The 12,636-nt window shown below is 31.7% G+C and overlaps 1 protein-coding gene across 3 annotated transcripts in view; it reads left to right on the top strand.

Moving 5' to 3' along the window:
* The first annotated feature begins 5,697 nt into the window (after positions 1-5,697).
* The window catches only part of LOC117915044 (chromatin structure-remodeling complex protein SYD), a 35,377-nt gene continuing 28,438 nt past the window's right edge, over positions 5,698-12,636 (top strand). Inside the window, exons 1-10 of one of the 3 annotated variants that reach the window (XM_034830593.1) lie at positions 5,698-5,923; positions 6,246-6,392; positions 6,497-6,558; positions 7,087-7,202; positions 7,324-7,761; positions 9,208-9,596; positions 10,893-11,059; positions 11,164-11,228; positions 11,307-12,062; positions 12,148-12,440. In XM_034830593.1, coding sequence (XP_034686484.1) covers positions 6,288-6,392; positions 6,497-6,558; positions 7,087-7,202; positions 7,324-7,761; positions 9,208-9,596; positions 10,893-11,059; positions 11,164-11,228; positions 11,307-12,062; positions 12,148-12,440 — 2,391 coding nt within the window. In that variant the 5' untranslated portion in view covers positions 5,698-5,923; positions 6,246-6,287. The remainder of the gene's footprint in view (positions 5,924-6,245; positions 6,393-6,496; positions 6,559-7,086; positions 7,203-7,323; positions 7,762-9,207; positions 9,597-10,892; positions 11,060-11,163; positions 11,229-11,306; positions 12,063-12,147; positions 12,441-12,636) is intronic. The other 2 variants (XM_034830592.1, XM_034830594.1) reach the window with 2 other exon arrangements.

Genomic DNA, 12,636 nt, shown 5'->3' on the forward strand with positions numbered 1-12,636 from the left:
AAATGGTTGTCGTCTACTTCTTGACACTTCGTCTATTATAAAATAGTCCTATAAGACTTTTCTTTAAAAATAAAAATAAAAATTACAGGTTTTATTATAAATATCATTAGCAACGGAAATGCGTCATATATATGATGCCAATTCATTGGTAATTAGACGTATTATTATAAAAGCCAATATGATGGAATATGCATTGACCTTTAATACTTTTCGGTTTATCATAAGATATAGGTATAACACATGTTTTAAACCTACAAGTACACTAAAAGTACAATGCATTGCACATCATCACTACAATGAAAATGAATGTATAATTATGTCATAAATCATGACTAACAATAAAAAGTTGTGTAACTGTATCATATAAATGTGAAAAATGCAAATCACTACAACTTGTGACTATATGCAGCACAAACAAAGCCTATAATCATGCCTAATAGTTTTCTTTCTACTATTATGCAAGTACAAAGCAACACAATTGCACAACATCTCTAAAGGTCAATATGGTTGTTGTAGTGTGGTACTGTAACTAACACGAGCAAATATATCATGTACAAGGGATAAGGTGGTGATTAACAAGTTGTTTTTTTTATCTTTATGTATTCGAATGATAATAAAAGTAAAGTTACAATTTTTTATTGTCTTTGATAACAAAATTTGGAATGATTATTTTATAGTTATGAAGCTCATGGCTCCACTTATGCGCTTATTGCATATTGTTGACTTAATGAAAGACTTTTGATAGGATATGAAAAAATTACTAGAGGTGTCAAATATGTTATTGACCAAAAAATAATGAAAGACAAACACTAGATGATGAATGAATTGAGGCTATTTTGTAATCGACTACAAAATTTTAGAATATAGTTTGTTTATTCTTCGTGTGATGTACTTTAATAAAGTAATAATCTATTATTGTGTTTGTTATTTTTTAGAACTTACTATTTTTATATTTCTCAATGCACTTTAAAATATAGATTATTCTATTTTTAAACTTGCTAATTTTTTCCCCATTTTTAATGTGAAAACGATAACCATGTGAATGGTGGATGCTACATGGATATGGTGCACCAAATTTGTAAAAGTCGGTAATTCAAATATCGAGTTAAACTTCACCATCTTCTAGATATTAGATGATTTGGAATGTGCTTAAACGTACACATACCAAAAAGATTAATAGAATGGAACATCAAATGCTTAATGATCATTCATACATTCATTACAACGTGTATCGAAAAAATTGTTATAAATACTTTATTAACTTTTTTGAATATGAGTTTTTGCTTTGACTATTAGGAATAAATACGTGCTTTTCATTTTTAGGTTTTACTATAAGAAAAAAAACTTATGATCCCATTGATTATGCATTATTTATGAGAGTGGGATTTTTATAGTTAATGAAGTGAGTAAGGAAAGCTAGATCTCTAAGAAATGGAATTCCTTCACATTAAAAAGGATAAATTTCAATAAATGAAACAAAGGGTTCAAGTTCAAATATTTACATTGGTTAGTATAATATACAAAGTTACAAAATTTCAATAGTTAGTTTTTTTTTTTCAAAAATGTTTTTTTTTTTTATATATATATTCGATATTTTGTAGATGATAAAGATGATAATGACATGACTATAAAACAAATGGTTGATTTTGAAAACTTTGGTGATCCATGTGTTCATTTTGAATCTTCATATCTTAATATTTGAAATAAATGAAGACACGAGTTTTATATTTATTAATATGAAAAAACTCTTCATGGATACTTAAATATTGACATGTTATACTTTGAATGACTATTTAAGTGTTGTGGTTGATGTTTGTACATCCGGCCATTATTGTTTATACATGAATGTAATATAGCAATGTTTTGATATATATTGTATTCATTTACATCGATGAAAGCATGACATCTTATATTATGTTAGATATATGTTGTATAGAGACTTCTACAAATAAATAAATATGTGGACAAATTCAACAAATTGAGGAGATGTTGAAATTTTCATAGAATTTATCAAATTTATTTATTTTTTATAATTTTAAATTTTAATCATATATGAATTTTACATTTATTATGTCATCGATTCAACAATTACTTAACCACCAATCTAACTAATGAATCGTGAATTGATAACTTTTTTGTTCAATAATTGGTTCGATTTTGAAAATATTGTTTACAAATATTTATTATTAACAAAACCAATTATTCATTATTTATTGAATGTGCAATACCATGTTTTGTAACTTAAATACATGACTAAACTTTTTATGGTATAAATATGTCATAGTTAAGTTTGGATTTCCCCATTTTGCTTACATGGTTTGTTAGCTCAATGTCTTTTTAAGTTAATTGATCGATTCTCGTCGTGATATCATGATTTACACATGTAAATGCAAAATTTCCTAATCTATTTACATAGTCGATTTGTGAAATGCCTTATAAGCCAATTGCTTAAAAAATAAAAAAATAAAAACAAAACAAAACATAATAAAAATCTGTATAAAAAAAGATATGTGAATGACAATCTTAAGCTTTGTTTTTTAAGCTATCTTGTCTGGATTTAAGTTTTTAAAGTGAATGTTCCAATTATTAACATTTTTACAAGATGTTCATGCTTCCATTGAAGATGACATAAGACATATTTTGCCATTTCGTGGTAAAATAAACTGTTATATAGAATCGTTTTTTTTTTTAAATATGATAAAAACTCCTTATATATGTGGATTTTGATGAAATTGTTTTTTACCATTTTAAAAATAGCTCAATACAAAATTAAAAATAAAGTTCTTATCATAAAAGCATTTTTCCCTGTATAAGAAATTTTGCTTATTTTAACATTGTGTTGTGAAGGAATTTTTTATTCATGAATATTTGCTCATTTAAGATCATGACTTCACGATTTTAGTTTTTAACTAAAAGTATAAGTAAATAGTTATATAAAACAAAGTCCAAGTTTCCTCGTTGGTTAACTATATTTGGCAACAAGTGATGATTATGGGAAACATAAAAAATAAATAATAAAACTTTTAAATACTAAAGTAGATAATAACAATGTTACCATTACATGGTATGATGGAAGCGTTGCTTCCTTGGCTTCACATCTTATTCGTCTACCAATTTCTACTTCATTTGGACCTCCATTTTTTATCAATAGGATAGTATCATGTTTCCTAAATCAACACCCATTTTTCAAAGAGTCACGAGATTACTCCTATACTTATCTTTTGAATAAGATATATTTTATAACTAACTTAACGTACCTCTAAGAACTTCTAATCAAACGAGCTTGTTCTTATTCTAAAAAAGTCATTTTGTTTCACGTTCATAAAAGTTGTGAATAATATTTAATAGTATAAACTTCACAAGCCTTAATAACAATATCGTGCCATTTACCATCTCATAGGATGGTTTAAGGTTTAGCTAAGATAGAAAAATAACAAAATGTCACTTATACAAGACCACGAGTTGGGGCTCGAGTTTATGGTTAATTCATTACAATAAGGGGTCATATTAATGCCTAAATACTCATAGTAAGAAATATACCTTTTATTTATTATTTTTATTGCAACTTTAAAGACAAGTAGCTTAAGTTACCATGTGGTATGAAGTTAAACTTGATTCATAGTTTATTTATTTATTTTTAAAGTGTTTATTTATCTCACATTTAGAGTCTGTTTGATGATGATTGTAGGAATCATTTTTAAGTGTTAGAAATACTAAAAACGATTCATATAATCACTATCGAACACATTCTTATAGTGCGTTTGGTAATGATTTTATAAAGTGTTTATAATATTTTTAGCATTTGAAAATTTTTATATTTAAAGTAATGAAAATATTAAAAATACTTCATAAAATCACTATCAAACATATTCTTATACAATGCAGGGATAATGTATAACAATATGAATTTGATGCATCTTAATTTTGATACATCCCCTTTTACCAACTAATCAATAGAATTATTTGAGGTTTTGGCTTGATGAAACTTATCATAATAAAAGTAGTTAGAAACACATCATTTTAAAAACATTTATTACCACACAAACCAAAAACATTTATTGTTACCCAAACTAACTAGTTATTTATTAATTGTATAAGACCATGGTTCGTAACTTAAATGTTTTGTTAATCATTTTTACGATAAAAATATGTTACAGTCAAGTTTAGATTTTTCCATTTTATTTACATGATTCTTTACCTTAATGAATTTTTTTAAGTTAATTGATTGATCCTTTTTCTAAGAGCATAATCTATAGACAAATGTAAAATTTCCTATTTTTTTATTCACATTGTTCATAGACTCAAGTATTATAAGCCAATTGTTTCAAATAAATAAAAAAATAAAATTATATTTCAAAAGGTGGTGAATCATAACCTCGATCTAACTTTCATCGATAGAAAAAAGTCTTAGTGAGTGTTTAGTAAACCAATTTAACAACTTAAAAATTTAACTGAAGTCATTAAATAAATTAAGTATATTTTATAAAATAACTTAATGATATGATTTAAAGTAAAAAATAACTTTAAGTAATAAATAAAATGAATTAACTTATTTTTAAGTTTACATTTTTTACTTTTATTTACTTTAACTACTTTCATGGTTTTTTTTGCTATTTTACCACCTTCACTATTACTCAACTTTCTTGACCATAATTATAATTTATGGAGATAAATATGTTAGTTCAATGATTTAAATATTTTTAAGTTAATTTTGTCAAATAACATTAATACTTAAAATAAGAATTAAGTAATAAGTTTTAAGTTAATAACTTAAATATAATTTAACTTTAAATTCGATTTAAATAATTAAGTAATAAGTATGAACTTTTATCAAATGCTCAATCCATTTAATTAACTGCTCGTTTTCTTAGGTGGTGTTTGTTTTTTTACTTAATTATAAATAGAACCTTAATACTTAATAGTATTAAATATTAGATTGTTTGTTTTTGTAGTATTTTATTTCTATTAAGTATTAAAAAGTAAAAAAAACAATTGTGTTATTTTTTCTATTTAGAAAAAACCACATATTTTGGTGGTGTTTGTTTTTTTACTTAATTATAAATAGAACCTTAATGCTTAATAGTGTTAAATATTAGGTTGTTTGTTTTTATAGTATTTTATTTATATTAAGTATTAAAAAGTAAAAAAAAAATTAATATGTTATTTTTCTATTTAGAAAAAACTATATATTTTGGTTTTTTCTATTTAGTAAAAAGTTTATAATAAGTCATGAAAAAGTAGAAAAACAAACAACTTAAATTATAAAACTAAATTGCTTTCAGCAAAAAGCAAAAAAAAACAAATATCACCTTTGATTTTTTCTATTTAGTAAAAAGTTTATAATAAGTCATGAAAAAATAAAAAAACAAATAACCTAAATTCTAAAACTAAATGGTTTTCAGCAAAAAACCAAAAAAACAAACACCACCTTAGTTTAGTGAATTTTTGTCCCATTTTGGAGATTTTATATTTAAGGTCATTTTGCTAATAACTTTTTAAAATTTTTAATCCTCACTCGCGAATAAACGTAATTTTTTTCTTTTTTTTTTTGACCACAAAATTTAAAATGCAACCTGTGGGACTTAAAATATGCTTCATAATCGAGAATGAAAAAACTTAAAGAAGTATAAAATATTTGTTCACAAAAAGAAAGGATTCAGTAGAGTATAAAGGGGCTTCTTTAGTCCAGGGTATGAGTCAGTGAGAGACACAGGGCGAGGGGCAGGAGAGAGGACTCAACCCCGGCAGCGACCATCGGGTAACCCTAACCCTAATTCTCCATCTTTCTTGTTCACAGTCATCATCTTCATCTTCTCATAAAAAAGCCGAACTCCGGAAGATGTCATTCCGGAGAAAACAAAGTTTCTGAAACAAAATTCAAAGAGTTTCATCGCAAGAGACACGATCGGCTCATGTAACGGAGGTATCAACGCTTCCCATCACGCTTGCGTTTTTGTGACTTTTCTAGCAATGATATTTCGTCCTGTGTCGATGAATTGTAAATCGTGACTTTATCTAGGGTTTGCCGGTTAATGACCTTCCTTTTCGTTTTTTGAGGCGGGGAGGTTTTTTGGAAATATTTAGAGATCTTAATTGTTTTCATTATGCGAATTTGATTAGGAGTTCGTGATTTCATGTCAAGTTTAGCATAGGAATCATTGTTATAGCGATTTGATGGTTTCTAATGCTCTGTAATTCATCAAAAGATATGAGAAAAATTGAATGGTTTCATATATAATGGTCAGAATTTGATTTTTTGGTTGCTACTGGTTTGAAGTTCCGAAAAGATGGCGTCTCAACAAAATGTTGAGTTGGAGGCAGCAAAGTTTTTACACAAGCTCATTCAAGATTCTACTGATGAGCCTGCAAAATTGGCGACAAAACTCTATGTGGTGTGTGCAATTTAATTTCTCAGTATTTAGGTTTTATCAGTGGCTTTTATTTTCTGACCTTTTTAATGCTATATGGACATACTTACCATCTGTGGGTGTTTCAGATATTGCAACACATGAAATCAAGCGGGAAGGAGCATTCGATGCCATACCAAGTAATATCAAGGTAAATCATTTTCAATGTCATTCATACCTGTCCATCCAAGTGTTAACTATTAGAGCCATTTTAGGCTGATGAACCATGAAGAAGATACACCATACATAATGGACTGGGGATAATCATTTTACATGGAGTTGGCAAATCAAGTGCTTTATTGAGATGATGAGCTCAAGTCCTTGATTGAATAGCTGCACAATGATATTGCAGATGGGTCTCTAAACTGTACCTACTCGATTACATACTGAACTGTTTATAGTCTCTACCTCTATATATATATATATATATATGCATGCTGGATATATGAAAATAAAAATGAAACTTAATTCATGGTAGTTTCTTTTGTACCTCCTCTGATCATTCCCCATAATTTTAAGCTGTGAGTTGTATTAGCATCTCAGTTGTAGATTGAGACAAATTGGCCAAACCCTTTGATTGCAGCTTTAGTCAGCCTGTCTAAGTATTTTTTTTTTTTTTTCCCTATTGTTAATTACATATTTTAATTTTTTATGTTATTTTTTAATTCTCTCTTTAAAGGGCCATGGAGACTGTTATCAATCAACATGGTCTTGATATTGAGGCTTTAAAGTCATCACGCCTTCCTTCGAGTGGTGGAACTCATGTAGGAGATTCTTCAGCAGCAAGATTAGCAGGTAAATGAGTACCTAAATAAATGCTTATTGTATTCTTGGTTAAAAATGCCTTTTTCAAATGCATCCATCAGTGGATGTCATTTTAAGCCATTGTTGAAAAGGGGGAAAATTTTCTATGTAGGATCATCGTCGGCGGCTGGGGTTGCAAAAGATACCCAAGCAGGCTTGGCTGAAAACGAAATGGCTAAAATTGATGCGTTTGCTTCCAGCAGGCCACCCGTTGGCCCAAGCAGTGCAGGCCATGATATATATCAAGGATCTGTATCCCATAAGAGTGGTGGGAAATCCTTTGATCATGAGAGTCCATCTAGTTTGGACACTAGATCTGCCAACTCACAGTCACAAGAAAGGCGTGATTCAGCAAATTGGGAAAAGCAGGTGAATCAAAAGGATAGTAAAAAATCCAATGCTAAGAGAAAGAGAACAGATCCGTCACCAGCTATGGAGCCACATGTTGACAACCCGAACCATCCTGACACTCGCAACAGTGTAGTTAATCCAAGGAAGGGGAAGCTGATGAACAAGGTGGAATCACCTGGGAGTTTTTCTGTTAAAAGTGGTGAGAATACTAACCTTAATATAGTTCAAAGTACCAGTCAAATGGAACAGTTTCCAATATCATCTGGTAGCATGAGATCAATGCTTAGAGCCAAGCAGGAGGGTCAAAGTTTTATGGGAAAGTCAATGTATTCAAGGCATGTTAGCAATCCCATGCCTTGGGTGCCCAATTCAAATTCCCTGAAAAAGTGGAAGTTTCCTCTTCAAATAATGCTGTAGGACTGCAGCAAGGGGGAAACTTACCTTCTACACAAAGACATCCTCTTCTCCAAAGGTGTATGGAATCAAAATAAAATAGGGTTTCCTTTTGGAAAATCTCTAGTTTTAAGGACCTTCCTAATGTTGTTTCTGGTAATTTTATGCCAGAATTTTTATGCAGCAGTCAACTACTCCATCTTTAGGATCAAGTAAGGAGTGGAGTTGAAATGTGAAATAAGGATTAGGGATTTATCTGTCGGAAAGCCATGCATTTTGAGTCTGGCAAAAGCTATCAAGGCCATCATCTTTTGTTATCAATATAATTCTTCTCTTTTCTGTTTAGTGAATTACGAGGGATGAATTTAATAGGTTTTAGGGGCAAAGACTCTGGTGTGATAGACATGTCATTCAAAGTGAAAACAAAACTTTGACTGGAAGGTGCTTCTTGTCTATGTTGCTTTTGGAGCTCAAATATGACATGTAGGGCTTGCATGTAGGCTATACATTGATCTAGTGTGCATTCATTGACATCGTGGATAGAGATGTATAAATATAAAGAGAGATTTCATGGGTAGCAAAAAGAGGGTGTCTCCATGTAAGCTTCGCCCTTAAAGTTTTGTGGCCTGGAAAAATTTGGAGATGTTTCAACAGGGACCAAAGGGGTGCAGTTTCTAGATTCAGAATCATGTCAGTGAAAGAATGTCTCAATAATGAGATTTTTGTATTCTGTTTCATGTGAGTGAAAGAATTGCTCCCTGATGTGACTTTCAGCTTCATTTGTTTCAATAAAAATAATTTTGGGAAAAAGTTTCTGGATAAAGTAGATATTAGGCCTCTTTTTTGATGTTTTTCCATGAAGCTGGAGGGAAATATGCCATGAATATTCAGTTGTTGCCAGGGAATACGTTTCCTTATAATTGAATTTCATTTTTAGAAAATTTCCGTATAAAATATATTGCAAACTAAATGGAGCAGAATCGATCTCCAGTTCAGATCTGACATTGATTGAATTCAGCATGCAATATTTTCTTTTCAATAGGCAATCTATTTATTAATGGTATTGAATCTAAGGCCTTCCCCATCCCCACCCTTATCCCTTGCCACCTAAGAGTGTGTAATATTAGGGAAGTAAATTGTAATCTTCACTGTGATTTGAACTTTTCTTATTAAAGTGTCTGAATTTCTAAGTTCTGGAATGTCTTGTTGGTTGATGAGTAATAATGTTTCAAAATGTGTTACTGCAAATCAGGTGCTGCTGCAAAGATTCATGGAGGGATGCCTAGTTCATATCCAGTGGTAGAACCAGGATTCTCAAGTTCAATGCAGTTCAGTGGTTCTTCCTATGATAATCATGCTTTGGTTGCAAAGATGCATAAAGAAAGAAACATGGAGGCTTTTTCTGCTATGAATTCTTCTTTGCTTGAGGCCTCATCTGGTAAAAATGCTGTTGATGCTGAACAGTGGAAGCATGGATTAATGAGAAGTGCAGTAATAGGTGCCCCTGAGAAAACTATAGAAGCTCAGATGTTATCAGGTAATCACGGGGAAGAAGAATCCAAAACACTCTCCATTGGAAAGGTCTTGGATCATGAGGGAGGAACTTCAAATACATCAGGAAATGCAAATAAAATGGCTCAGGTACCTTTCTTTTCCATTATTGTCTTGGTTTTATGAAAATATTGAAGTCATGCTGATTTCTTTGTATGCCAGTGTATGTGTGATAAGGTAGCTTTTGAAGGGTGATGAGATTAGTTTGTAGTGCTTATTTCTATCTTTACTTTCAATATGTAGTGGCCAAAGTCATGAATTTTTCATTTGACTGATGCTTTTCAATGTTCTATGCCCATTACTGTATTTCTACGCAGTTGCATTGCAAATGCTGCCGTGCATTTCTTCTTGTGGCATTTACTTCCTTTGTGCTCTCTAATTTCCCTCTAATTAAGCTGCCTATTGGAAAATTTTTATTCCCCTCTAATTAAGGTGAGTTTTAAAGAGATGTTTCTCTTGTTATAACTCTTGGGAGATGATGAAAATATGCTTCTTCGTTTTTCTTCCCCGAGCTTTATGTGCCTTTTATTCAATTGCTTAAGCTAGGGGCAAGTTGTTCCTGGTTTTCAACTTTATATTTTGTGCTATAGTCAGCATGTCTGTTATAGCTGGGAAATTCCGAGTCCGGTGGATTGGGAGGTTGCTTTTACTAGAATGAGTTGCTTTATAATTCTTAGGTTTTAAATTCAATGTTGAATTTTATCACTTCCTACAATGGAGAGATTCATTGCAGGATAGCATTGAGTCACAATAAAAGTTGGCAAGCACTGGGAAAAGCAGAGATCCATTGCAGGTATCATAGGTTTAAATAAAAGATGAAAAATTCCTTAATCAGAAGCATTTTCTGAGGGTAGTCTTACTAGAGAGGCTGTAATCATGGTATGTTTTCGTCTCCCATAGGCTGTAGATTTGTTAGGTAATTTTTTTGATAGACAACAAAAGCATGTGTTAAGAAGTGCCAAAAAGAGAGGGCACACCCTACATATACAGCCATCTCATCTTGTAAAGTGTGTTGTGGCTTGTACCAGAGACCCAGGTTCATGTATCATAGTCTTAGTTTGAATATCCTTATCTCCTTGCTGTATGTAAAAGTGGAAGATATTGTAATCGTGTATCTATATTGGAGTGCTAAATGCTGTAGAGTCCACTAACAATGCTTTGTCTCTGAATTTTTGTCATTATTTCTGTTTAATCATTTTCTTATTTCTACTTAAATTGGGTTTGATGTCTCTGAACAAGTAAATGTTCCTCATTGCCTATTTTGTTCTGTATTTGGACTCTTATTTATATGCTAGTTGAAATTTTGTCTGCATCTTGGCCATCTCATGAAAAAAAAAAGTGTGCGCATCTTAATTTACTTTTACCGTATGATGGTTTCGTTGATAGGGCGGGGGGGCAAACATGGTTACAGAAATGAGCATGCTTAGAAGCGCAACTTTTAGAGATGCTGGAAAATCTCCAATTCCCCAGGCTCTTCCTTTCTCTGGTCTGCCTTTCAAGGAACAACATTTGAAACAGCTAAGAGCACAATGCCTTGTCTTTTTAGCATTCAGGTCTGTGGAACTTAGCAGTCTTTGTAGCCTGTTGCAAGTTGAATTTATACTTTAAAATCTTTGTTTCTGGCAACATTGTCTTAACCATTGGTTTTTACATGTAGAAATAATTTATTGCCGAAGAAGTTGCATCTTGAAATCGCACTTGGGAACATCTATCCCAAAGAAGGTATTAACATTTGATATATGTGTGTATGCATGTATGTATATTGTATTAGTCTTTGCTTATTTACTTGGATAAAAACAGGTGGCATTACAGATGGGCCTCGCAAAGAGCTGATTGACCATAAAGGAAAAGATTATTCTCTGAATGAACCGAGTAATGTTCCTGAAGTCCCAGTGCCATTTGGAAGACTAAGTAATGTTAGGGATACTGAAAGAATTCCTCCAGGTTCCTCATCTAGTGGAAGTCTCCTTGAGACTGACTCCATGTCAAAAGCTGGTGAGAACACAAAAATAATGGAAGACAATCTTACTGGGATTGCAGAAGAAAGAAGACATATTTTAGCTATGAGAAGAAAACCAGAGGCTGACATGCATACTCAGGAGGTGGCAGAATCACAGGCATTTCCATCTACAGCATCTCAGCCTGATTCTTCAAGCATAATGGGTTTATCTGCTAGTCCTCATGAGGACAATTTGGAGAGTAGTCATCTGCAAGTTGGGAGGGCAAACCAAGCCTCTTCTCTAATGGGAATAAATAGGCAGATTCAACCTGAGCTAATTAACTGGACTGGAATTGGGAATCATAATGATGCTTCTAGGGGACAACTCCCAGTTTCTGCTATTCAGCATGAGCCTTTGCTGGAAAGAAAAGACAATACTCCAAGTCAGTCTCAAAGTTTTGGTGACACTAGTGTTCAAGGAAATCAACATTCTGAAAATCACTTGTCTCCATTCTTGCTGAGAGATCATTGGAAGCCTGTGTCAGGAATGGACAATGATCACCACAAAATATTTCAAACAAAGGAGGCTAATCTGTTGATCAAGCATGTTTCACGAGGTGAGAACTATAATTCTGAAGTGAACTTTATCGTTATTAAAAACTTTTGTGATGTTCAATTTTCTTTTAATAATTTTTGGTCCAGATGATTCCAAGGTTACTGAAATTCAAACAAGATGCATTTCAGATGGATGCAAAGCAGTTCCTATTGATGACACAACAAAAAATGGCTATCCTTATAAAATGGTGGAAAAATCTGCAGAACAAGGAGATGAAGACAGGCCAATGTTAGTTAATTTGCCACCTTCTCCAAAGTACACCACGTCAGAGAAATGGATCATGGATCAGCAGAAAAGAAGACTACATGTTGAGCAAAATTGGTTACTAAAAGAGCAAAAAACTGAGAAAAAAATTGCTGCTTGTTTTGAGAAGTTGAAGGTATGTTTGTAAGACTTACCATCATGAATTACCATATCAGCAATTCTCTTCTGCTTATCCTTTGCTATTTTCCTTATTATCATTACCTTATTCTTGATGTTAAACTTTCACCAGTGGAGATTATTTGCCTCTTTCTTTGCCTTTTGTTTTGGGGATTGGAGGGAGTGGTGTTGAGAGTTGGCCTTATAGATCAGTG

This window comes from Vitis riparia, chromosome 5 (assembly GCF_004353265.1).
Source record: "Vitis riparia cultivar Riparia Gloire de Montpellier isolate 1030 chromosome 5, EGFV_Vit.rip_1.0, whole genome shotgun sequence".
Taxonomy (NCBI): domain Eukaryota; kingdom Viridiplantae; phylum Streptophyta; class Magnoliopsida; order Vitales; family Vitaceae; genus Vitis; species Vitis riparia.